Raw genomic sequence first — 27460 nt, forward strand, 5'->3', positions numbered from 1 at the left:
TTTTTTCAAAGTTGTTTTTGTTATTCTATTCCCTTTGTATTATAATGTGAATTTCAGTATTATACTTTATTCATTTCTTTTAAAAAGCCTACTGGGATTTTGATCAGAATTGTGTTGAATCTGTAGAACAGTTTGTGAAGAACTGACATATTAAGTCTTTCAACCTATGCACCAATATGTCCTTTCTTTTATTTAAGTCTTCTTTAGTTTCTCTCAGCAGTGCTTTGTTTTTTGTTTTGTTTTGGTACCAGAGATTGAACCCAGAGGCACTTAACCACTGAGCCACATTGACAACCTTTTTTTTTGTATTTTATTTACAGACAGGGTCTCACTAAATTGCTTAGGGCCTCAGTAAGTTGTTGATTCCAGCTTTGAACTTGCAATCCTCCTGCTGATGCCTCCCAAGCCACTGGGATTACAGGCGTGTGCTACCCTACTCAGCCGGCAGTGTTTTGTAGTTTTAAATATGTCTTGCATGTCTGTTGCCAGATTTATCCCTAAACATGTTTTAGTAAATATTGCTTTTTATTTTGATTTCTAATTGTTCACTGCTAATAGATATGTTATTTTTTTGTATGTTGATCCTGTACCCTGTGACGTTACTAAACACACCTATTTACTCGAGTAGCTTTTATATAGGTTTTCATTTTCTATATAAATAACAGATAAAAAAAATTTCTGTGAACAGAGATAATTTTGCTTGTTTATTTTCCAATCATGATGAATTTTATTTAATTTTCCTGGCTTATTGCAATAGCTAAAAGTGCCCATACAAATTTGAACTCACAGTGGTAAGAGTAGACATCCATGATTTTTCCTTATTTTGAACAAAATCATTTAATCTTTGACCACTAGGTATAATATTAGCCCTCAGTGTTTTGTATATGCCTGTATCAGACTGAAAAGGTTCCCTAGTTTAATAAATTTTTACCAGGAAGATGTTGACTTTTCTTAAATGTTTTTGTATGTCTACTGAAATGATCAAATGCTTTTTCTTTTTTAGTTTGTTAATATGGTAAATTATATATTGGTTGGACTTCATATGTTAAACTAACCCAACATTCCTGAACTAACCCCTAGTCAGTCCTGATATATTATCTTTTTGTTGGACTCAATTGCCTACAATTCAGTTTAGAATTTTTCCATAATATTTATAAAGGATATTGGGCTGTAGTTTTTCATTTTGTGTTATCTTTCTTTAGTTTTAGCATTAAGGTTATTATACTGGTCTCACAGAATTAGTTTTAAAATATTCCCTTTTCTCCAATTTTCTAGAATAGCTTACGTAAAATTGTTATTATTTCTTCCTTAAATGTTTGGTGCAATTTACCAGTAAAGTCATTGCACCTGCAATTTTTTTTTTAATGGAATGTTTTTTTTTTTTTTTTTTTTTTTTTAGAGAGAGAGAGAGAGAGAGAGAGAGAGAGAGAGAGAGAGAGAGAATTTTTTTTAATTTTTTTTTTTTTTTTTTTTTTAGTTATTGGCAGACACAACATCTTTGTTTGTAATGTGGTGCTGAGGATCGAACCCAGGCTGCACGCATGCCAGGCGAGTGCGCTACCACTTGAGCCACATGCCCAGCCAATGGAATGGTTTTTAACTACAAATTCACAGCCATCAGATTGTCTACTTCTTCTTGAATAATATTTAGTAGTTTGTGCCTTCAAAAAAATTGTGCATTTTATTTAAATTGTGAAAATTATAAGAAGTGTTTATAATATGTTATAGAATATATTCTTTTATTATCATTCTGTTTAATATTTGAAGAATCTATGGTGATATTACTTCTCTCATTGATAATGGTAATTTGTGTTTTCCACCTCCCCACTTTTTTGGGGTCAGTTTGGCTGAAAGAATTGTCAATTTTATTAATCTCTCCATTTGGTTCCATTGATGCTCTTTGTTGTTCTCCTGTTTTCTATTCCATTGATTTCGACTCTAATATTTATTATTTACTTTCTTCCCCTGAACTTGGATCTCATGTGCTCTTTTTGTTTAGTTTCTTTTTTTAACATTTATTTTGTAAGTGTAGATGAACACAACACAATGCCTTTATTTTTATGTGGTGCTGAGGATCGAATCCAGGTCCCGCCTGTGCTAGGCAAGCGCTCTACCGCTGAGCCACAATCCCAGCCCCTTGTTTAGTTTCTTGAGATGAAAGATGAGGTAATTGATTTGAGATATTCTTTCAATACTAAAGAAGATAAAAATTTTCCCTAAATACTTTTTAGCAGTATCCCACTGCATATTTTAATTTTCCTTCAGTTCAAAATATTTTCTTATTTCCTTTTTGATATTTTCCTTGCCCTATGGGTTGTTTTCATTTTCTAAGTAAATAACAGTTTTAGTTTAACATAATTATATAATCTGTTATATAAATAACAGATTTAGTTAGCTATTTAGTTTCCAAATATGTATAGACTCTCCAGATGTCTTCCTGTCATTGATTTCTGATATAATTCATGTCTGTTGTGGTCAGAGAACATATTTTGTAAAAGTTACATGCATTTAAATATATTGAGACTTGTGATATAGAGTATGGTCTATCATGGAAAATTTGCAAAGAAGATATATTTGGCTGATGATGGAAGGAGTGTTTTCTAATGTAAACGGGGTCAATTTGGCTAATAATATTCAAATATTCTTCATTACTCATTTTATATCTACTTGGTCTACCCGATTATTTTGAGAGGAATATTGAAATTTTTAAGGATGACTGTATATTTGTCTCTTTGTCCTTATAGTTCTGCCAAACATGAAGATTTATTATTAGGTGCATAACACCTTAGATTGCATGTCCTCCTGAGGAGTAGAGCCTTTTAATTAGTATGAAATGATCTACTTTGTCTCTAATAACCTTCTTTTCCCTGAAATCTACTTTGACATTAATATAGCCATTCTGGCTTTCTTTTGATTAGTGCTAACATGTTAGATCATTGTTTCTATTGTTAGAAATTGTTTAGAAATTGTTTCTATTGTTAGAAATTGTTTCTATTACTTTCAGTTTATGTCTTCATATGTAAAGTGTGTTCCTTGTAGGCAACATAAGTTTGGGCTCACTTTACTTTTTAATTCAAACAAAAATTGAGGTATTTAGTGAATTTATATTTAAAGTGATTTTTATGTGGTTACACTGAAATTTATTAGCTTCTTATATGTTTCCTATTTGTACATCTGCTCTTTATTGTCTTTTTCCTTTATTTTTCCTTCTTTATGGTTAAATTTTTATGATTCCATTTTGTTTCCTTCATTGGTTTATTAGTTACAACTTTCTTATGTTATGATAGTAGATGCCTTCACATTTGTAGTAAATATCTTTGTCACAATTTATGTTCAAGTTAATTATTATGTTTTCAAGTATGGTATAAGAATCTCACTGCCTTGTGCAGTGGTACACGCCTGTAATTCCAGTGGTTTGGGAGGCTGAGGCAGGAGGATCATGAGTTCAAAGCTAGCCTCAGTAACATCAAGGTGCCAGTGAGACCCTATCTCTAAATAAAATACAAAATAGGGCTGGGAATGTGCCTCAGTGGCTGAGTTCCCCTGAGTTCAATCCCTGGTACACGCCCCCCCCTCAAAAAAAAAAAAAAAAAACAATTTCACTAATCCCCAGCAATGTCCCACCCAAAAAAATCACAATAATATATTTTCATTTCTCCTTTCCAACCTTTGTGCCATTCCTGTCAAACATTTTGATTTACATAAATCCCACTCTGCATTATTATATTTGTTTAAATAGTTAATTATCTTTTTAAAAAAATTAAATAGAATGAAAATATTTGATCTCCTTATCCAAGTAGTTATCATTCCTGCTGCTCTTCATTCTTTTGTGTAAACCCAGACTGACATCTAGTATAATCCCCTTTCACCTGAAGAACTTCATTAAATACATCTGTAGTGCAGTTTGTTTTAGCTTTTGTATGTCTGAAGAAAAGTCTTTATTTTGCTTTTGTTTTTTAAAAAACATTTTTTTCTGGGTATAGAACTCCAGGTTGACAGACCCTTTTCTTTCTGTTCTTTAAAAATATTCCTCACTTTGTATAATAAGAAACCCGCTCTCATTTTATCTTTATTCTTCTTATTACAAAACTTTCTTCTGGGATATGAGAAAGTTACTTGGAAGTAGTTTGGGGTTTGGCTTACAAAATATGTGATATAGGACTGGACCCCCGTTCAGCTGAGAGCTAACCTTTCCTCACTTCTGAAGCAAAACCCTCCTAAGCACTCTACCAATTGCCATGTAAAATCAAAAATGTTCCATTCCAACTGGTTGGATTAGGCACTTTTCCCATTCCTGTGTGAACATTAGGCACTGGTTGTTTCCTACAATCTTTTCAGACGCTTATATATAAATAAAATGAGTGAATAGTGAATAAACAAATGAATGTATAATACATCCACACATATAGATATGTATATGATGAGTTGCTGCTATGAACAATGCATTATTTTAGAAATTGCAGAGATAGCAGTAAACAAAGCACTTAAACTTCCCTGCCTACTAAGGGAGGAAAATAGTGGGGGTGGGGAAGAAAAGCACAGTAAATTAAGTCATAGTGCTATGGAAAAATATAAATAGGAAATCAGAGAATAATGATAATAACTGTTGTGTCAGCATTAAATAATACTGAATTTGAATTACTTAAAATAGTATCTGACACACAGAAGATACTCAGAAAATGTTAGGGCCCTAGAAAAATATATCTAAAATAGACAAAAATATTTTATTCTCTAGATTATTTTCTCCATTTCTACCTTTCTGAATAATCCTTATTCATAATAATGTGATCCAAATAAGAGGAATTGTCCGTGATTTAATGTTAAAGTAAGCAGAGAAATTTTCTAGAATGATTTTTACAATTCTACTACAAAATTATACCTATCATATTAATATTTTCATGAGGAAATGAAAGCTTTAGTGATTCTTTCTCACTTGATTACAAATATAATCTATTTTTTTGAAATTCCTTGAGCAGACTTGTTGAAATAAAAACTTCATCATGGTAACTGTATTAAGTACACAGATCTACTACATGATCAAGCTATTCCACTTCTGAGTGTATATCCAAAGGAAATGAAATCAGCATGCTAAAAAGAAACCTTCAGGGGTTGTGGCTCAGTGGTGGAGCACTTGCATAGGTAAGTGTGAGGCCATGAGTTCAATCCTCAGCACCACATAAAAATAAATAAACAAAATAAAGGTATTGTGTCCATCTACAACTAAAAAAAAAATATTTTAAAAAAAGATACATTCCTGTGTTCATTGTGCGGCTAAAATATGGAATCAATGTAGGTACCCATCAACACATGAATGGCTAAAGAAAATCACACACACACACACACACATACAGAGTAAAATTATTCTGCCATAAAAAAGAAATCTTTCTATTTGCAAGAAAATGGACATAACTGGAGGACATTATGTTAAGTGAAATAAGATCTCTCTCATATGCGGAAATATTTTTAAAAGTTGATTTGAATACAGAATAGTGATTACTACAGATTGGGATGTGAGGGCAAGAGAGTAGATAAGGGAGGCTAGATATGATAAGTATACACTGAGTACCTGTTTTGAAATATCACACCGAACCATATTAACATGTACAATCCATGTTAATAAAAAAAATAATGAAAATGACAGTTTGGCATGACATAGGCCCTAATTAATCTGCTAACTGCCAAATAGTTCAGTCATTATATGCTGAATTTTGAAACTAGAAGCTTTAACAGTTAACGTCACTTACTCAAAGATTTAATTTACTATAATATTAGAAAGTGACTGTCATTTTGGATAACCTGTATCCTTAAGAAGAAAGTCAAATGACCTATACCACTCATAATAAAATTAAAATTATAACAAATACTCAAGTTGGTATCTTTTTGAGTCTGGGCCATGTGTTCTATTTTTAATATTTAAAATAAAATTAGATAAGAATTAGGTGATTGTTTCAGTAAAAGCAAAACTTGTTTCAATATCCTAGAAATATTTTCTTTGGTATAGTTATAAAGGAATGGCCATCAAAGGGCCCAAATTATTGATGGTACATTTCTAATATGTATTCCTCTTTCTGTAATTTCCGTATACAAAATGCTACATTCAAGCATTGAAATTCTAAATAGAATTACAGTATTTGCCTCTCCAAAAGTGCTTTTTTATATAAGATCATTTAAACATCTTTCACATACACTCAAAAGAAAACTCATTTTCTAAATAACACAATGAATCACTGCCTTGAGAAACATTCTGCCTTTCTATAAAAAATACATTATATTCATTTTGTCCTTGCTAGATCATTGGTATCATTACTTATGCTAGTCTCTAGGAAGGGAAAAAAAGGGATTTTATCAAAGTGATTTACTTGTGTCAGGCCTGGAAGTGAACTGAAAGCAATGGCAGTTCTTATATAAAGGATAGCATAATTGAATTATTGCCTTTTAAGTGATTGAACACAGTGGTGCATATCAGAGCCATCTCTTTGGAAGATGTTACAAAAAGTAGTCAGCCCATGTTGTTTACTTTACGTCTAATCCCTATTTGCAGCAGAATGAAAAGTGCAAAGAATTTACGTAGCCTAGAAGCCTATCACAAGGATTTCTAAAATGCTGTATCCTCAAAAATGAGGGATGACTCACCTAATAGGTTAAGTGACTTAGGTCTTTTGAGCTATGACAGTATCTTGTCATGCTCAATTCTGTTATATGCTAGTGCAAGAGACTTGAGTTTTAGTAGATTTACCTTTGGATTTAAAAAGTAAATAAAATGGATACCATTATGGAAGGTTAGCCTTTTTAGCATCTATCGCTAAATTATCTTCTAGGCAAAAAAGTTCATCATTCTCTTGGGTGATCTTTAAAAGAACTTTTCTGACTACTTTGTAACCATCAATTCCAGGAATAATATGCATGTCAGAGACACAATCAGAGCCAAACATGGGCAAAATAGAGGATGGTGACAATGATTTTCATAGCTCCTACCAAAATGTTCAGAACTACTTCAAGTCATTTGAACTTTTTGTTCAAACTCTCCAGTGTTCTACCAATATTAGAACTGGCTGCCCTTCCTCTATCTCTGAAATGTCTCAATGCTCAAAAAGCAAAGCCTTCCCTTTCCCCTCACATTCTCTTCATCACCACTGTTCCAAATAAATTCCTCTTTTACTGCACTTACTAGATTAATAGCAATTATGTGCTTGCATTGACTGTCTTCACTATTGGACTACTGGTCCCAGATCAGAAAAAAAAAAAAATGCTTCCTTTGTCTAAACAGGGGTCTCAGACATGGTGTGCATCAGAATCACCTAGGGGGTTCCTCACCATAAACTGTCCAGCCCTACCCTAGAGCTTCAGACTATGTCTGGGGGGTGAATCTAATATGTTTCCAAGTGACACTGATGCCACTAGCATGGAGGTGGCCACACTAAGAAAATCAAAACACTAATAAGCGGTTTAAGAGTGTGTTTGCTTAACTGTCTTTATTCTGCCACTTGTCACTTGTGTGCTTGAGGGCAAATTACTTCACTTTCCCATGTCTCCATTTTCTCTCTGTAAAATGAGGATTTTAACATGATTTCTCTCTTAAAAGTTATGATTAAGTGAATTCATGCACATATACAGCTTAAATATTATCTACCACATAAGTGCTCAGTAAATATTTATAGATAATAAAATTAAATTTTCTTTATTATTAATGAGTATCAAGATCCTGTGTTCCAAAAGCTGATTACACAATCATTCATTTTAGTTGAAATTGACACTATCAAGCCCTACAACTTTCTATGCTTCATTTAAACCTTCCTTCCCACCATATATATATATTTTTCTTTCTGATTATATATACTTAAATGTTATTTTCATTTAAACTTTAATAATTTTCTCTTCTAAATACAGACCTGGAAAAAACTGTGTTCAGGGAGAAAATGTCAAATCCATTAAAAACAAACCTAAATTTTTGAAAACAAAATATTTAAAGTTGTTGCTCATCAACTTGTTCAAGTTTATATCATGTCTCATTGGGTCTTTATAAATAGCTCCTTGTCAGAATATTTTACTAAAGATTTATGCAGATATACTATAAATTATAATACATCAATATTTTAGCTTCCACAAAATACTTGATAAATGAAAAATTTTAGGTAATACAATTTGAGATGTATTATAAATCATTAATTTTAATTTGAGAATTGAAATATATTAAGCAATCAATTATGGAAAAACAAAATACTTAATCTTTTAAAAAGCTTTTAGACTTTATTTTTATTTAACTAAATCCTATTGATTTTTCCTTTTCACAGTAATATACATTTCTAGTTTTATATTATAATTAGTAGCTTAAATAATTTTTCAGTGAAAAAAAAACACCTAGTTTTGTAAGTCTTAGGGTTATGACAACTAGAAGAAAGCTTTTGTGCAAAGTCCAGATTACTCAGCCTATAAATAAACTTCACTAAATTATGAAGTAGGGAACAGACATCAGTTACACTCAGATAGAAAGACACCAGCAAGAACAAAACAGGATAATTCACAACCATAAGTCAACCATAAACGATTGCTACTTATGCTAGTCTCTAGGAAGGGGAAAAAAAGGGATTTTATCGAAGTGATTTAGACTTGCAGTTTTGTAAAACAAATGTTTCCTCTTAAAAGTCGTAGATAAATGAGTAACCTCTTAATGCAGAAAAACATTTTGCTAATTAAAGGAATTTTGTGGTGATTTGTCCAATAATTTGAAAAAATAAATTAACTATGTTAAAGTTCATCCCTTCTCATTTGTTGTTTTCTTAACAGACTATTTAAATTTTATTAAATGAATAGATTTTATTAAAGAACAAAATTTAATATAGTTGCCAAACAAAACTTCTTTTATTTTATGCATGTAGACTTTTATACCAAGTCTATTTTCATTGGAGATTTTTTCTTTCCCAAGAAGCTAAGTAACCAGATTCCTTATATATATCTGGGCTTTGATTTCTTCCATAAAAGGGGGTGTGGAGGGGAACCTAGATGATCTCGTAGGTTCATTATGGCTCTAATTGTTTATGAAGCTATAAATAGAGCCATGTACTACATAATGACATTTAAGTCAATGACAGAACATATAGACAAGAATGGTTGTACCTTACAGTTCAGGTCCGCAGTAGGCCACACTACCTAGGTTTGTATTAGTATACTCTGTGATGTTCATACAACCGCGCAATTGTGTAATGATGCAATTCTCAGAGGATATCCCTGTTGTTAAGTAACAGGTGACTACATATAAAGAAAAACAAAAATTTTAAAGTAGTTAGTTTAGAAAATTCAAGTGTTAGTTGAAAAGAAACCTGAGTGCTAACCCAGGTTTTGTGTGGCTGACTATAGGCAAATCACTTTTTGTCTGGACCCTGGTTGCATCATTGGTATACTGACAGGGATAACATGATAAACTACTAAATTTAATTCTAATGTCAAAATAAACACTTCCTATTAAGTTCTTTTCTGAAAATTTAAAAGCAAAACACCAGGGCATACCTTTGTACACATAATAAAGTTGAAAACTAATTTCTTACTTTTTAATCCATATTTAAGAAAGAGTAAATCACACACCAATAATTAAGAAAAAAAGCTATTTTCATTTCGACAAGATTAGATATTATAATATGCTATTCAGTAGTCACAGAGATAAAATTCAATTTTAAACTCCTTGATTTTTGTCTCTTGGTTCTGATATCTACTATGGTCTAAATATCTATGTCCCATCAAAGTTTGAATCTGAAATCTAATCCCCAATGTGATAATAATATTAAGAGGTGGGATGCTGGAAGGACTAGGTCATGAGGGTGGAGCCCTCATGTATGAGGATTGGTACCCTTATAAAAGAGACCTGAAGGAGCTTGTTTGCTTCCACCAAGAAGGCACCATCTATAAAGCAGAGAGGGAGATGAACCATACAACAAATTTGCCAGCACCTTGATCATGGACTTCCCAGCCTCTAGAACCATGAGAAACAGATGTTAGTTACTTATAATCCACACTACTTATGGCTTTTGTTAAAGCAGCCTTAGTTACTAAGACACATCCAAGTAACAGTATGCTGCTGGGTTCCCTCCCTCTAAGCAGAGGTGACATAGATGTCCTCTGTTCTCCCCATCTCAGAAGCCCTAATCTGCTCCATGGCTCCTTATAACAGAGTGTAGGTCCCAGGAGAGCACTGCAGGTCAGCAGGAGAAGGTGTACGGTCTAAGGTACAAAAAAAAAATGGCATTAACTTTTGCCATTTCCTATCTTTAGTATTTCTTTCAAGTAGCTTGCTTCTTCTGTAGTGTTTCCCTTTATTCAGGCTTGTTTGATGGATTTTTTATGTATATTTACATAAAATGACATTTATGACATTTAAATAACAAATGCAAATGACATTTCACTTCTACTTTATTACAGAGATTTCATGATCTACTTTGTAAAAGTCTCCATAATACCCAAATATAGTTGGGATTTATGAAAGATTAAGGGAATTAGCTAATTTATGAGCCATAATAGTTTGTTATTCACTAGGCTTAAGCTTAATAGGTATTTTTCTGAGCCAGTATCATTTCCCCTCCTCAGAAAATTAATATAAATAATCTTCTCCTTGGCCCAAATCTATTCTGATTTTCTTTAAGAGTGATAATGAGAACTTATTTTGTTCATTACTTGGGTAACAACCATCAGGTTGAACTAATTGGTTCGTGACAGTGGCAGAGTTCTCTCTTTTCTGAGCTAGACAGAAGGCTTGGAAGAAAGCCCAGACAAGCAGACATCCTACACAGAGGAGAGAGGAACTAGGTGCACAAAACTGCACTGCAGAAAGTCTCATTCTGGATCAAAATGTGACTAACATGTCCAGAATTCCAAGGCAGACGAGGATTTTAAAAGAAATGCCTCTTCTATAGGACAGACAGACTATGGAGCCCATTCAGATCTCCCAGTCCACTGAGCTGGCTCAAGTGCCAGAGGAGTACTGGATGAGAGAAAGGAAATCTACATAATCCTCACCCTTCATTTCACTGTGAATTTCCTTCTCTCCACCTCCAAAGTCATCAGCAGAGCTTTTGACAATGTAAAAAGGATTCCACTGGGAAGCTCCCTATAATTTAGTGTAGGCAGAGTCTCAAGGTGTCTTCAAAGGACCCCTCATTCTAAGAAAGTACAAAGAAGAGAAAAAGTGATATTCAGAGAATTACTTCTACCCTCTTTCTGTTGTTTCAGAAAGTCTGTGTGTAAAAGAAATAGAGGCCCTGAAATAATGCCCCAATAATGTCCCCTGAAAACCCTACCATTTGCATAGACAATAAAAGCAAAAGAAAAAGAAGGTATTTTCCAATCCTTTAACAAGCTGATATTCTAGTAATCTTTTTAACACCTACTAACTCTTACTTTATTTTTTATTTTTTCCTAACTTCTTTAATACTAATTGTCTAAAGACTGCAAGGTTCTAGTACTCCAAAAGAGAAAAAAATTACAACCTTAGTTTGTTTTGTACTACCATCCCAAAAATATATGCGACTGAGTACTTTATAAAGAAAAGAGATTTACTTAACTTGCAGTTTTGGAGGCTGAAAGTCCAAGATTGGGTGTTGACCCCATCTGTCAAGAACCTGGTGCTGTGTCATAACATGGTGGATAGCATCATGTGACATCATGTGTGACAATGATGATGGTGTGTGCAAAGGAGAGAGAGGTCACATGGATAGAGAGAAGGCAAGCTAGCAAGATGAAGGAGGCATTCTCAAAGTGAGCAGTCTAGTCCCTCTAGAGTAAGGACTCACTCCCCTAAGTAAAGTGCTCATCTCTGGTGATCTAATCATCTCATAAAGTTGCCATCCCCACCACCCCATGGAGATTAAGCTTCAACTTACAGCCTTCAAACCATAGCATAACCTGGTTTTCAGTTACTCACAATAACTGAGGCACAAGTTTAGAAGATGGACAAAAGTTACACAGATAACTGAGATCTCTAGGGAATCATTGAAAAGTGTGTGTCTCTAAGCTATTACATTTTCCCACTCTGTCATCTTTCTTCTGGCTTCAACTACCAGTGCGAAAACAACCCTAATAACACGTCTCCACTACCTCTGTAGAGACAGGCAGGACATGTATTAGCAGAGATCAGATATCTCCAGCTTTGTCAAAGTAGTGTCACCATGTGGGTCTCACAATGAGGTTAGGATTCTCCATTTTAGTTACAGAAAAAGAGGAAAAATCACCCTAAAGATGTAAAATTTTATAGTAGGTTTCCTTGCTGCCAATATTCCACAGCCCCTTAAGACTCTAAGCAAAGATAGATCAGCAAACTTTTTCTGTTATGAGCCAGACAGTAAAAACGTTGAGCTTTGCAAGCCATGTGGTCTCTGTCACACATACTCAGCTCTTATAGCAGGATGGCAAACACATTCAATATATAAACTATATTGACTATGTTCCAATAAAACTTTATTAATAGACAAAAGTATTTACTCTCCTATTATTTTTTCATGTCAGGACATATTACTTTAAAAGTTTTTCAGCCATTTAAAAATGTGAGAAGCCATTCTTAGTTTGTGTGCTATCATTAGCCATCTCTTGCTCAAGGTTGTTTAACTGATTAGATGTAGGCTCTGCTGACCATGTAGTACTCCTAAGGAAAATCTTCTGCATGAGAAAATACAAACTGGCCTAGATCTATGATGGGACTACACAATAATTTCTGGCACTGTAAGTCATTATGAAAGCCCCATAAATTATCTGCAAACTGGGTACCTCTTCAGCAAATCTGCCAACATGCTTGCAACTCACTGCCTTGATGTAGATAAAAATTCTATAAATTCCTAGAAATTAGATTTTCAACTTGATTTCTTAAAGTCTCCTTCCTCATCTAAACCAACAGTGAATTCTGAGGGGAAAAAAAAAAAGCCCACTGAGCTTTTGTCCAAATTTCATGTTTTGAAAGTTTTATTCAATGTAAGGGGTTTTTAAAATCACTTTTACAGAGATTCTCAGTATGAATTCCAAACCAATGGGGTGATATAAACATATATTTAATTTCCTGCTCCACTGATATGACCAAGAAAACAAGAGAAACCCCCCAAATGAGGTATGGTGCCAAACTCGTCATTAGATATTTCACCCACAAACAGGAGAGGAATGAGGGAGGTATTCACCAGCTTGCCATCTGTCCATGTGCAAAGAAGAAAAATATCTGAGGGAAGTAAATGAGAAGGCTTCTGAGCTTTGGAGCAATGGATGTTAAGATGAAGGCAAATCTTTGTGTACTTGATAGGGAGCAGATTCTCATACTTCTGGAGTCCAGAGGGACAGAATTAGCTCACAATGCATTTGGTTAACCCAAGAGTGTGAAGCCATGAGTGTGAACATCTCTGGAGGAGGCATGGGTCACTTGGCTGGTTTCTAGCAGCCAAGGTAGATAGCATTGCAAAGATAATGCTCCCTTTTCAGAGGCTGCTTCCCCTTAACTGCAACAGCTCTCTAATCTACACAGAAATACTGTGTTTCCATATTGGTAAAATGACAGTAAATTTACTCCCCTTTCTTCAGTCTGCATTTGGAAGATCTGACATAGCACCACACACTAACATTCAGAATTAACCTTAGTTTCTAATATTAAACAGATATTGCATTCTATAGATCAACTACAGAAAAAAAATTGGACATTACAAACCATTCAGCAATTCAAAAGGAGAAGAGTTATTTGATAAAGCAAAATAAATTATTCCCCCTGTAACAGATTTATTGCAAGAAACAGGAAGACATGGTTTTAAAAATCTAACTTGTGTTCTCAAATTTTCAGTGAGAGTTAAGAAGACTATATTAATAAAACAGGAACTAGGAGCCATGAAAGGGAAACATTTTGAACTTGTACAAATTTTCTGGAAACAATAAAACAGCATTTTGTAGGAACACATAAAGACAATAATCAGAATATTGGATGCTGCAAAAAAAGAGAATAAACAAATTGGAAAACTGATACAAGAAGTTCTCCAAAAATTCAGAGTAAAAAGTTAAATATATAAATAGGTAATAGATTCAGGAGATGCAACATATGTTCCATGACAGGAGTTTTAGAAGATCTGAGTAGAGCAGACCAATTGGAAGCTAGGAGAAATAGAAGGAAGAAGGGGAGGAGAAAGAAAAAGAAAAACAGGAAGTAAATCTTCCTGAGTTCAATTAAAACTTGAGTTGTTAAAGGGAAAGCTTAAATAATTTTTAAACACTAATGAAAAAAACCTACAACAGGACAGATATTGATACAATTTATGAATTTCAAAGATAAAGAAAACATTCTAGAAATATTTTGTACAGACAGGAAACAGGCAAGTTTCCTGCAAAGAAAAAACAAGAACACATGAGGAAGTCCAGCATGACCTTCCTCAGCCAATTACCAATGTTTACTCAACACTGAGAATAAAGTCACAATGCAATTCCAGTGATTCAAGAAAGTATAGAAGAAATGAGCAATAAGCAACAAAATGAGTGGCTTGCATTAAATTTAAAATGATTGTAATTAATGTGTTGCAATCCTTCTATGAACATTAAGGAAAAATCTGAGAAAGACTATAAAAAATATGGGAATAAAAGTCTGTATTTTAAGTTTAAGATTATTTAAACAAAAATTAGTGGTTGAGAAAGAGGTAGTATGTGTAGTTCCTATTTTGTCAGACAAGAAAACGTATAAATGAATAAATTCATTCTTGGCCAAAAAAAAAAAAGAGAAATACCAACTTTATATTACTTTCTTCTAGAATTTTAAGGTTCTTTTAGAATTTAAGGATGTTAATAATTATTTGAAAGAAATATAATGAACATTAGAGAAAGGACTTTGGTTTCTAACAAACTAAATTGGGTTCACATGATTTTTGTACTAATCATGTGAATGTGGACAAAGTGTTACATTCTCAGCTTCAGGTGTATCACCTGTAAAATAAGAACGATAATAGTTTCCTTGTTATGTGACTGTTTTCAAAAATAACTAAAATAAAATGCACCAAGTATATAACTCACTGCCTGACACATAGCAAATATGGAGTGTTTGCTCTTACTGTTGTTATTATAATTAAAAGGATAAAGCTTTATCCAGGCATGGTAGCACATGACTGTAATCCCAGCAGCTCAGTAGGCTGAGGCAGGAGGATCCTGAGTTCAAAGCCAGCCTCAGCAATGGTGAGGCACTAAGCAACTCAGTGAGACCCTGTCTCTAAATAAAATACAAAATAGGACTGGGGATGTGACTCAGTGGTTGAGTGCCCCTTAGTTCAATCCCTGGTACCTGCCCCCCAAAAAAATCCCAAAACCCAGAAGAGTGAGGAGTCTTGGCCAAAAGAGTGAAGAGAGGTCTTGGGAGCCAAGGGAGGGAATCAACAACTGTTCTCAATGCTGCTGCTGACAGGCAGGTAGGATGAAGACTGGAATGGGCCTGGTCACTGGTTTTGGCAATGGTGAGTTCGCTGGTGACCTGGAAAAGATGGGCTGGGGGATACTGGCAGTGCAAATCTAAAAGGCAGAGCAACAGAAAGGAAAGCAAGGGATTGGAGAAGGAAATACAACTTCCTAGGAAGCTTTACTCTAAGAAGGAGCAGAAAACTGAGAAAGGCAAATGAATCAAGAGAGGGTTGTTTATGTCTTAATGAAAGTAATGTCAGGATATTTCTATGTTGATACAAGAGGGGAATATTTTTAAAAATCAACAGGCAAACAGAGCAAAAATTTTTAAAGGGTAGAAATGTAGATTAGACAAAGTAGAATACGAGGCAAACAACACTAAATGGGACAGAAGTCAATTTATATTTGTGAATTTGGAACAAACTGAGAACACTATTAAAGAAGTATTCCCTCCAAAGAATACTGCATCCAGATGGATTTGTGGACCAGATCGATAAACTCTTCAGGTAAATGGTTACTTCTTTGCTATTTAAACTAATCCAAAAAAAATTAAAAGGAAAATATTTCATTTCATATGAACAAACAAGCAGAAACCTGTCACCCAAAACTGATAGAAGGAAAAACAAAGTCATATCTCTGTTATGAAGATTGATAACAAAAGTCCATTAAAAATGGGCTGGGGTTGTGGCTCAGCGGTAGAGCGCTCACCTCGCACATGTGAGACCCTGGGTTCTATCCTCAGCACCACATAAAAATAAATAAGTGAAATAAAGGTATTGGGTCCAACTTCAATTTAGTTCAATTTAGCAATATATTACAGGAATAACATAGAATTCAGGTAGGATTTATTGCAGGAATATAAGGATGGTTCAACCTAGACAATATGACTACAGTTAATCAAATTGTTATGTGAAAATAGAAAAATAACTAAGATCAACTCAATAGATGTTAAAAAGCATTAAATATAAATTCAATTGAAATTAAGTTAGCAAAAGATTCTTAATTCAGGCATAGATGGGTACTGCATTTATATCATCTGAAACTGAAAGCCATCAAAAACTATCTACACTACAAGCATTATTAGATAAATCACAAAAAAGAAGAAAAAATGCCAATTATTTTTATTTTTCTGTACTATCTTGGAAATTTTAGTCACTGTCATAAGAAAAAGATAATGTGTAACTATTAGAACAGAGAAAAATCATTGTTTTTCCAAATGACACAGCAATCTAAAAAACAGACTAAAATGGAAATTTATTAAAACTAATTTTTTGTTCTGTAAACGGAAGAATGCTAAAGACAGGGAAAGTAATAGTTTTTATAGATTAAATTAGGCAGATTTCTAATTTAAAATTTTATTTACAAAAGCAACCTGTGCCCCTACAAAAACTCTAGTATTTTGCAATAGAAATGTAATGTGAACCACATAACTAATTCTGAAATAGTCTAGTTTCCACATTAAACATAAAAAACATATTTTATTTAACCAAATCAAGATATCCTTCAGTATCTAATCAGTATTTTAAAACTGTTCATGAGAACTTTTCATTCTTATTTTTATACTGAGTCTTAAAAATCTAGTCCAGATTTGTTTTATTTTATTTTTATTTTTATTTTGAATGGGGGGAAAGAGGATTGTTCCCTTGGGCCATAGTTTTTTGTTTATGTTTTACATCTAAAGCACATCTCAATATGGATTATTTTAAGTACTCACCAGCTACCTATGGCCAATAGCTATTGTATTGGACAAGTATGTGCCTAGGAAAACACATACAAGACTTACAAACTTGAAAATGCCAAAACTTCTTAGAACATAGGAGGAGATTACAATGGAAGAACAAATATTTGACATACTTCTAAAATGGAAGTCTCAATATCTAAAGTCAAAGTTCCAAGATTTTTTAGAGGACTTAACAAAATGATTCTAAATACTAGAAGCATAAACATAAGAAGATAAAGAAGATCTAAAAAATGACAAGTAAAAAGAACAGATTTGAAATCTCAGATATTTAGGTATCATCAACTGCTATCAATTTATGAAAATTATAACAGTGTAATAATGCCATTTTAATAAATAAACTAAAAAATACAGATAAGAATCTGGAATTCATGAAGGGAGAATTATAAATAAGTAGGAAATAAATATATTAGTAAATATATGATATTAGGGCTACTTGTTAAAAAATAAATCAGGTAATATGTCTATTTTATATCTTATACCAAAATAAATAACACATGAATTAAAGATTTAAGTGGAAAATTAAAAAAGAATAAAGTGATAGAAAATCTACAGTTGAATATTCATGTAATTTTGGAGTGAAGAAAGTCTTCCTAGGGCAAAAATCATAAAGAGAATGATAAATTTTGTAATAAAATCTTTTATTTCTCAAAAATATAACTTTTCAAACTGGTAAAATGATTCCAACATATAGGAACAATAAATATGTACACTCTTGATACATAAATACCTTATACAGATAAATAAGAGAAGAAGGTGAGCAATCAAAAAGGAAAAAAAAAAACTGAGCTCAAGAAATAAATGGGCCAATTTCCAAAAGAAAACACAAATTTTCACCTATCATACTGGCAAAGATTAAAAGATGATGATCATGTTTGACAAGAGTGCAGGGTAGTGGGCAGTTAATACAGTCTTTCTGAAAGGAAGCTTGGTAGTACTTATGAACTGACTGAAAACATGTGTATCTTTCCACTTATATGAGGTACCTACCCCAGGCAAATTCACAGAGACAGAAAGTGGAGTGGAAATTACTAAGTGTTGGAGGTAAAACGAATGGGGAGTTATTTTAATAGGTACAGAGTGTCTATTTGGATGAAATGGTAAAAACATTCTGGAAATGGATAGAGGTGATGGCAGCCTAACATCATGAACATAATTAATGTCATGGAATGGCACAGTTAAAAACTGTTAAATGGTAAATTTTGTTTTTTTATGTATATTTTACCACTATTTTTAAAATTTCCATGATTATAAAGTTCATTAAAAACCATTATTATGCTATTGAACATTTAGGTTCTTACCCCCCAATTTTTAACATTAAAAATAGCACTACAATAAAAAGAAAAGAAAGTATAAGCCATGACCCAGCATTTTTACTTGTGAGCATTTGTCCTACCCACAAAAATTATGTGAGTCATAATTAAGAATATGTATTTTAAAAAAAACATTTTCCTCCTGACATACTTGTAATGGCAAAAAAATAAGGAACTTAAGTAGCCAACACATTGGATTAGTCAAACAAATAATGGTACATAATGAAAACATAGGCAGCCATTAAAAAGTGTGGCATAGGTATAGATTATTAGGTAAATAGAGAGTTAAAATAGTTTGTGCAGCATGACAAATTTTAAAGGAAATAATGTTCTGAACATGCAGAGAGCAGCACTTGGAAGAATGAACAGATAACAGGGTTTGCCAGTGGTTATTTCTTATTGAATGGGATTCTCATTATTTTTATGCTTTTTCTTCCTTGTCATTATTTTCTAGGTTTTTTGTTTGTTTGTTTGTTTGTTTTTTGCAATGAGCATGAGCTCTTTTGGTAAAAGGGAAAAATTAATAAAAGAAACATTTCTGAAGAAATCATTTTCTTAAAAATTCCCAGATATTTTTCCTTTCTCAGGTGGAATACTGTGCCTTTGTGTAGTGCACAATGTACCCCCTGCCTAAAGCAAAAAAGAAAATGCCAACTGGCAGACTGTCTGTAGTTATTTATCATATGGAACCAGTAGGTAATTCTTTTTCTGATCTAAATAACTAGAAATTAGATTACATTAAGATGTCCCTTTGGGCTTTTTAGACCGCTTCTTAGCTGTCCATAGTGGGTATATTTTATATTTTTGATAACAAGATTGGTTTTCTTTTACAAGTGAGGAAGATATTGTCCCTGAAAAGTAAGATTATACATGAAGTGAGACATTCCACTATTCAAACACAATGTAGTAAAATTAAAGCTAGAAAAACCTAATGCCTTAAAAGTAACCAAGCTAGTGCAGTTACAAAAGGAATAATAACAGAGTTTCAAGGTATAGACAAACAGATCAGATCCTAAAGGCATTTTTGTTCGGATGTCCTACACAGTAAGTTGTAAATCTAGAACAGGAAACTTGAAATCATTAAGGTCACATATTCATAACATCATATTCAATTAGGTTAGAAAAGTGCAATATCTGTCATCATGTCATAAAAAGATGTGTTTTTCTCTCAGATCTCTTATGAAGAAAAGCTCCCAATATTGTTACAGATGGGGCTGTTTTCAATCAGTTACAAGAAGCAATTCAATTACTAGATGGTTTAGTGCAGTAACTGACTCCAGACTAATTTAATTTCTGTAGGTCTCTAAAGATCAATTGATCTGATTTGTCCCATCCCCAAAGGCTGTTTAGGAAAAATTCAGACTTAACTACCTGGAAATGAAATCCAAAACCTTGGCCAATTTCACACTACTTAGGTCATCTTGCAAACTTTCAGCTAGTCACGTAAGAGTGCTCTCTTGGCCCTCAGACCATTGAAAACTACTTAGCTTCACATACACGTGAGTGCTCTCACATCAGGATGCTTATTCAATAAGTGGAAAATGTGGCCACGTGTATTATCAAATCTGCTGCTCTAAAGGACAGTCAGACTGTGTATGCCTATCTCATGAGCACATGTGTGACTACAAGGTTATTTTTACTCTAGGAGTAGTTCATTGAGACCATTAAAAGCAGCCTTAGATGGTGGACAAGCTGTGAGAGGCAATGCCCACCTAATACAATGAGAAACCTGCAATTATTTTGCATTTTTATATTTTATTCCATAAATGTCCTCTTACTTTATTCTCCAATAAACCTTCAAAGTAAGCAGGGTTATTGTGTCCATTTTCTGGATAAGGAAAGAGACTCTGATTCAGTGACTTTTTCAGGATCATTCTCCCAGGAAAAGGCAGAGCTGCACCCCTACCCCATGACTGTTTTCTCCCAATATATCATGCTTACCCCCTGATCTGAGACAGGAGATATGACCGTACACAATGGAAACACATTGCTACTGCCCCACTGAGTCATTGTTGGTATTCACACTTGAAACCCAAATAAAACTGAAGAAAAATTCACTTAAAATCATTCCAGCTGCACACACTCATCTGCATCCGAGTTTCTGGCCCTCAGAAGGAGGAATTGGAAAAGTCATGCCTAAATAAAGAAGGCTTTGTAAGTAAACTCCTTTCTTACCCACACTGGTTACAACATTCTCACTGACTTATTCACCTACCTGGAGAATTATCCCCTGTCTTCTCTCTGCATTTTGCAGTGGATTTGCAACCATAAGCCCAAGTTTCCTACCCTTGGACCTCACCACCCCCAACCACTTGTGAAACTCTCCAACTAATTAATCTTTCTTTTTGATTCAAATCCCACAGTTTGAATCCAATGTTCAGCCAGTCCTGCTTGATCCTCTGCCTCCAAACTGAGTCTCTGTGTTTCTTCTCCCTATCCAAACCACTTCCCCATGGCTCTGCCACTTGGGAAGGTGCAAGAAGAACCAGGAATCATTATCCCTTAATATGAGTTGCCAAGAGAAGTTGGGCAGAAGTGCTGAGATCAGATGTGGCTATGTGGTGGGTAATAAAGAGTGTGGTAGAAATGTATAGGAGCTGGTGAAGAAATCACACAAAGATATGGAGACACAAGTAAACCAAAGGGCTAGGAGCTAAGGTACTCAACTTGTCAACACAGACATCAGTCACATAAAAAAATTAAATATAGAGAGACAGTGTATTGAAGAAATACAAATAACTGATATGGTTAGAAGTTTCTTTAGGAAATATATTTTTTGACATTCATATTGGGCAAACTATGAATCTCGATATAGTCATTACCCATGACCTAGATGGTCTCAAACTGCATGAACCATTTTAATTGAGAAGAAGTAAGCTAAGTTATAGGTACATGACTATTGCTTGTCTTCATACAGGTCCTGAGACCTGACGTTTCTCCTGTTGAAGATAAGACATCTACTCTATAGGTAAAATCATGTAACCTTAAATTAAATTACATTTCCTTGTTTCAGACTTCCAAATTAACCTTATACTCTTGGTTTTAGCAAATACATCCACTTCAGAAGGCAAAAGGCTATCAAGTTTTCATTTTTCTGCAGACTGTCACTCATCAAGACATGAAACTTAATACTATCAAGAAGGACTAAGACTTTGATAACAACAAAGTCCTATTTTTCACAGTGAAATGAGTGCCCCAACCAAAGCATCTCCTTACTCAAACTGAGCACATGATAGATCCAGTTGCAGCAGCTGTCAAAATTTAAGAATTGAATATCTGTGGGGTTTACAACTGGAAGGAAAGGGTGCAAAGAACTGGAGACTATATGCAGAAAGGTTATGGTTCCTTGGCGTCGAAAGGCATGTGTTCTTACAAACTCACTCTTCTCTTTATCTTATCTGGACAAAAAAGTAAACAGAGAATTCTCATTACCTCTCAATGTCAGTGAGCCTGGAGGAGTCCCGGAAACCTTTGGCAAAGGGATTGCTATCTATTTTCAGCTTGGTTATCTGGAAAAAAAAGAATGGGTACAATATAATCTCATTTCTGTGCTCAAGGAAGGAAAATCAGAAAGTTTGTTCACTTTTCATAGCACCCCAAGAATATCATAATGTCTCTCAAATTGTGAGCAGGGTTTCAGTGTTAGACAAGTTCACAGAAGGAATGGATCGTGGCCAAGATAAACATAATTAGATTTGAGGGCCTTGCAGGCAAGTGTAGACATAAACTGGAGTTTGAATCATTTAAGAGAATAGTGAAAGGCTAGAATTCAACTGCAGAAGGGGCAACTCCCTAAGTGGGAAAGCTGTGTACAATTCCAGCATTTGGTGGGAAATGGGGAATAAAAGCAAAACTGCAAACTCACTCTGATTTGGCAACAGATTTTGTTAATACTATCAGCATGTACATATGTCATAATAAATAAAAAAATTAAATGGCCAATAATAGCCTCATGTTCAATACTATATTAATTACATAGCATAAATACATGTTATAAAGTCTTCAGAATATAAGTTTACCCCCTCCCTCTTTCCACTTGACTAAATTAGAATCAAATTAGTCCATTTTTTGTTATCTTCCATACAAAGTTATTTATAGAACTCTATGCTTATATGGAAACCAATACTTTCTAATAAGAGTTGCAGTCTTCAGTCTATGTCTATGCCAAAGAATTTATAATTTTTTTTTTGTACTGGAGATTGAAACCAGGGGTGCTTATACCACAGAGCTACATCCCTAGTCATTATGATTTATTTTTGAGGCGGGGTCTCTCTAAGTTGCTGACGTTTCTCCTGTTGAAGATAAGGAGAAAACTTGCAATCCTTCTACCTCAGTGTCCTGGGCCATTGGAAAGACAGGCATGTGACATCATACCCAACAGTATTTATAATTCTTATAATACTAACATTAAAGTAGAAAGATCCATTAAATCATATGTACCATGTCTTCAATGAAAAATACATTAGGTTGTGAAGCAAAAAATAGATGAAATACTAATTAATTAAAAGATACTAATTAAAAGATACTTGACATGGAAAATTGCTGTCAGAGCTGAAAGGAACCTCAGAGAGCATTGAACCCATGCCCTCCTCTGATATATGGTTCCACTGAGGCACAAAGGTGTAAGGACCAAGACGCAGCTGGTCAGTAACTGAATTAGAACAGAGGAAACCTACCAAGAGAGACACAGTTCACCAGCATCAAAATTAGACTCCATGTTAATCTTTGAAGGAAAACACATACAAAATATTCTTAAAGGGAAGGTAGTCATGGATTGAAAAATGTCCTTTTCCTTCAAAATAAGGAATAACAACTAGAATAGGGAGTGTGGAATAATATGTTGCCAAGTGTAACTTTTTCTAATTAAAGTATATCCACAGTTACCTTTAAATCCTCAACACATAATTTATTTTCTCACTAAAAAAGATGTGTTTTTTTTTTCTAGTTTTCTTAATGTGAGCTAAACTTGCAAAACTGCACACAAGCTCTTCACCTCCCTTAAAATGGAAGCTCTTGGGGCTGGAGTCATAGCTCAGTGGTAGAGCACTTGCTTGGCATGTGTGAGGCCCTGGGTTCAATTCTCAGCATTGCATATAAATAAATAAAAGATCCACTGACAACTCAAAAATATTTAAAAAAAAAAAAAAGATGGAAGCTCTCCTGCACAATTCCCACCAGATGGACAGCTCTATTCTATCCATTACACTAGGAAGCCACAAGATGGGGTCTGTGGTAATAACCTTTAAGGGCTTTAAGTTTCTCAGAAATGTTTATCTTTAGTTCATGAACATCCACTGTAGAGCACCAAAAGAAAGTAACTAATTTCCTTCTTACTTAGTTATGGAATTGGTAAATAGGGAAGAAAATAAGCAAGATAAATAAACAACCTGACAACAATGGAGAACAACATCTATTTAGAGTATATACACAAATAATATACAGGTCACCTGAGGTTGCCTCTATAACATGCCATCAAAAGCTAGTAGAGAACCTTTTCTCATACATAACTAACATTTACTAAAGAGTTGTCAGCTCCAGCCATTTGTTCATGCGGACTAGAACTTTATTTTTGAAGGTTGATTTTTCAGGAAGGAGAAAATTTTTATTTGTTTGAAATAAATCACAAATATCTCCTAATACTCACACTATCAATGTATTCTACGATTCTAAGTATCAACAAGATTTTAAAATCCTCAAGGGCAAGAGCTATGTCTCTTTCTACTGAACAATTATAATTTAAAATATTTTATATTTCTAAAGTGTTCTATAGTTCATGAAAATATTTTTGCAATAATTCATCAACAACTACTTGATGAGGGTTACTTTGCATATACAGTGCTAGATGTTGAATAGTTCATAAATAAAGAACCCATGGTCTCTTGGCAGGCAAAGAGATGCACTGCTAACTGAACTGAAAGGTGGCACCGTGTCCCTGCATGGTTAGTCACCTTAAGGGTGAATCAAACCCAGATGAAAATTTCAAGCCAAAACAACAGGACAGAATAATAAAGGTGAGCTTTCCTTCAAGTAGCATGTTTATAGAAGCAAAAAAAAAAAAAAATGAATGGATTTTCCAGTGGTTAAAATTTTCTAGAGATAATAGCAGATAATATATCAGATAGAAAAGCTCATATTGTAAGAAATTCTTTTACAGATGTTCTTAAATGTGAACCATGGAAAGCTTTTTAAATCCCAGTGTAAACTAAAAGGACAGAAGGAATTATCTATCTTTTATAATTTCTAAATACTTTGTCCCTGAAAAAAGATTTCAAAATATATTTGGTCTTGTTCATATTTCCAAAAATAAAGATTAATGTGTCAGAATGTGATGAGTGTGGAGTGATCTTAAAACCTTCAGTCCCTAACACCAGATAGAAAATGTACTCTAAAAATGTGTTGTCCACTGTCTTCCTTTATCTAATGTTACTGCCACAGCTTTGAGCAAGGAACTGAATTAAATTTAATGTGAGTTTTCAGATTTTTTTGAATTTTCTTTTATTATTAGAATTCTCTACTTCAATATTTCTTAAACCCAGTTTTCATAATCCAGGACTATCAATGGTAACTTTTTCTTCTACATTTTGATATTATTACAGACTTTAGAAAAGTTGCAAGAATTATATATGGTGTTTTATATACTCAGATTTACTAATTAGGTACAGAATGATTTAATTTTAGGGTATTAATTAGAAAAAAGACTTTGAGACAATTACCAGGTGTTTACATTTTCTATGGACCACTTTGTCTAATTCTGGAGAACATAATTCCTTTTATATATTAGAGGGAAAAAAATCTATTATCATTAAAATTGTATAGGAACTCTTGGTTGATACTACATCCTTAAATTTTTTTTCTGGAGTATTAATTGGCAGCACAGGGACCTGGGTTCAACTTCTCAGTGAGCCCATCCCACTCACTATAATAAAGCTAGACTCTGAATTTACCTGGGTGTCCACACTAATAGACTCAAAATGTATGTTAAGCTTTACTTCAACAACAAGCAGCCGGAAATATGATTTCATCCTTTTACTAGTTACAGACTAACTAAAACTGTAAATTTACTTAAAAGCATTTTATTTCATTTTCTAATTTTTAAGATAAAATGATTTTTAAATAGTAAAATTCTAACATTCTAGGTAACCACATGGTAAGAGATCAGAGAGAGATTTCCTTCCTCACTATTTAAATAAAAGCCAGTAGTTATTCAGAAAGATATTCACTTCAGGTGGTGTAGTTTTACATCCCTTTCTGAAATTTGGGAAAACTGAAAAAGCAGTGCACTTGAGAGTTGGTCAGAGAGAAGAGCTGAGCTATAGTCCCGGCTGCAGCTGGACATCATTTCACTCATGCTCTAATACAGGAAGCCTGAGTTGCGTCATGGGACAAGATCACCCTTGTCAAAGATTAAAAAAAGAAGAATCAAAAAAGGATCAACTACGAAACATCACTTACAGAGAAACTAGGGCTATGGCTTCTTTATCGTTCAAAATCAATTTTTAAAGAAAGCCATGTTTCTTACTTGGTGAAAAGAACATAAAGGTAATTGTAATTGCTTAAGAGCGCCTACAGTGTAGAGTATGTATGACTAATTCAGGTCAAAATACATTGCTATTTTTATTTTGCATGTATAATTTCCACAATATCCATAATACAATTCTTTTGGAGAAAATTTACTCTTTTAACATCTATATTATCTGCAAATAAATATGTGCATCATTGGAGGGCAGATTTTTGACACCACCATTTGTCAAAAGGAAGCTTTTGCAGTGTCCTGATTCCCAGTGATATCACCGGACTCTGAACCTAATCTGGGGTTCCCAGTGACAAGGTGAAACTGGCCCTCAGAGACCATTTCTCCAATTATCAGGAAAAGATCTGACCAAAGGCATTTAAAAATGAAACCTGACCTACACTTCAACTCTATGGCAATGATCTGCCTGCTCAAAAGCAATGCATGACCTTTAAATTTTAAATTATAAAACAGTTTGTTGAAAGTGTAATGTATTTAGCTTTTATCTAATAATGTACAGAAATGCAATCATTCCCTTGCAAAGAAAGGAGAAAGGAGTAGCAAAAAAAAAAAAAAATTTGATTTTCATTACTTATAAATAAAACCACCATCCATAATAAATGAGAAGCTTTTTTTTCACAAATTCTACTGAAAACTTTGATTTGGATTTGAATAGAAATAAAAATAATGGTCTTATCCAAAATTCAAGATATAAAGTGGTCCTAAATATCAACTTTCAAATCCTCTCCTCTTTTTTCTTACCTCCTTGTTCTTCACTCATGAAAAAATTTTAATATTTATGCTATACACAGTATAGCATAAATATTAAAATTTACTTTGTTTATATCTTATACACTTATTTTAGTATATGTTTACTGTAAGGAAAGCAGTGCATAAACAGCATAACACTTAAGAAGCTGTTGATATACAGAGACCTAGAAAGAATTAAGTAAAACTTTAGAAACTGTCATAGAACTAGTGAAAATGCTAAACCCCTCAAACTGATTTATTCATTCCACATGTTTTTAAGCATCTGCTTTAGGAATTTTGATTCATCTTCTGAGATTTATAAACCATTTGCAAAACTGGCCTATCAGTATATAAAATCAAGTCTTGGACTATTAACTGAATTTCACATTTATACGAGGGTTTATACTAAAGATGGTGGTTTTAAAGGCAAATGCACAGAAATAAACTAAGGCACAAAAGGGTCTGCTGAGGAAGTTAATTCTGAATTCACATGCTTCCATTGTGGGTTATTCAGCAATGAAATGACATACTAATCATATTAATCTTTATACTTTACGATGCAATAAAGGATAGTGGGTTTCTTGTGGCTGGATTTTAAGCCCATTTATAGTATCAATTAGAAATAAAACATTAGCAAGAGAAGCAATTAGTGTTGGAATCAGCATTAATTAGTATCTTAACCTATTTTAACTTAGTAACATTTTCAAACTCACTTCTCAAACCTTTGACACAGGCAGTGGTCATATCCTTAGCCTTGAAAAACAC

General features: G+C 33.6%; 1 protein-coding gene across 1 annotated transcript in view; it reads right to left on the bottom strand.

Moving 5' to 3' along the window:
* Positions 1-27460, bottom strand: part of Tbx20 (T-box transcription factor 20) — a 52043-nt gene that overhangs the window by 7364 nt on the left and 17219 nt on the right. Inside the window, exon 6 of the mRNA XM_046460653.2 lies at positions 21868-21944. Coding sequence (XP_046316609.1) covers positions 21868-21944 — 77 coding nt within the window. The remainder of the gene's footprint in view (positions 1-21867; positions 21945-27460) is intronic.

The sequence above is a fragment of the Marmota monax genome, unplaced genomic scaffold (genome assembly GCF_021218885.2).
Source record: "Marmota monax isolate L192 unplaced genomic scaffold, Marmota_monax_Labrador192_F-V1.1 WCK01_AAM20220418_F8-fsc00107, whole genome shotgun sequence".
NCBI classification, from domain to species: Eukaryota; Metazoa; Chordata; class Mammalia; order Rodentia; family Sciuridae; genus Marmota; species Marmota monax.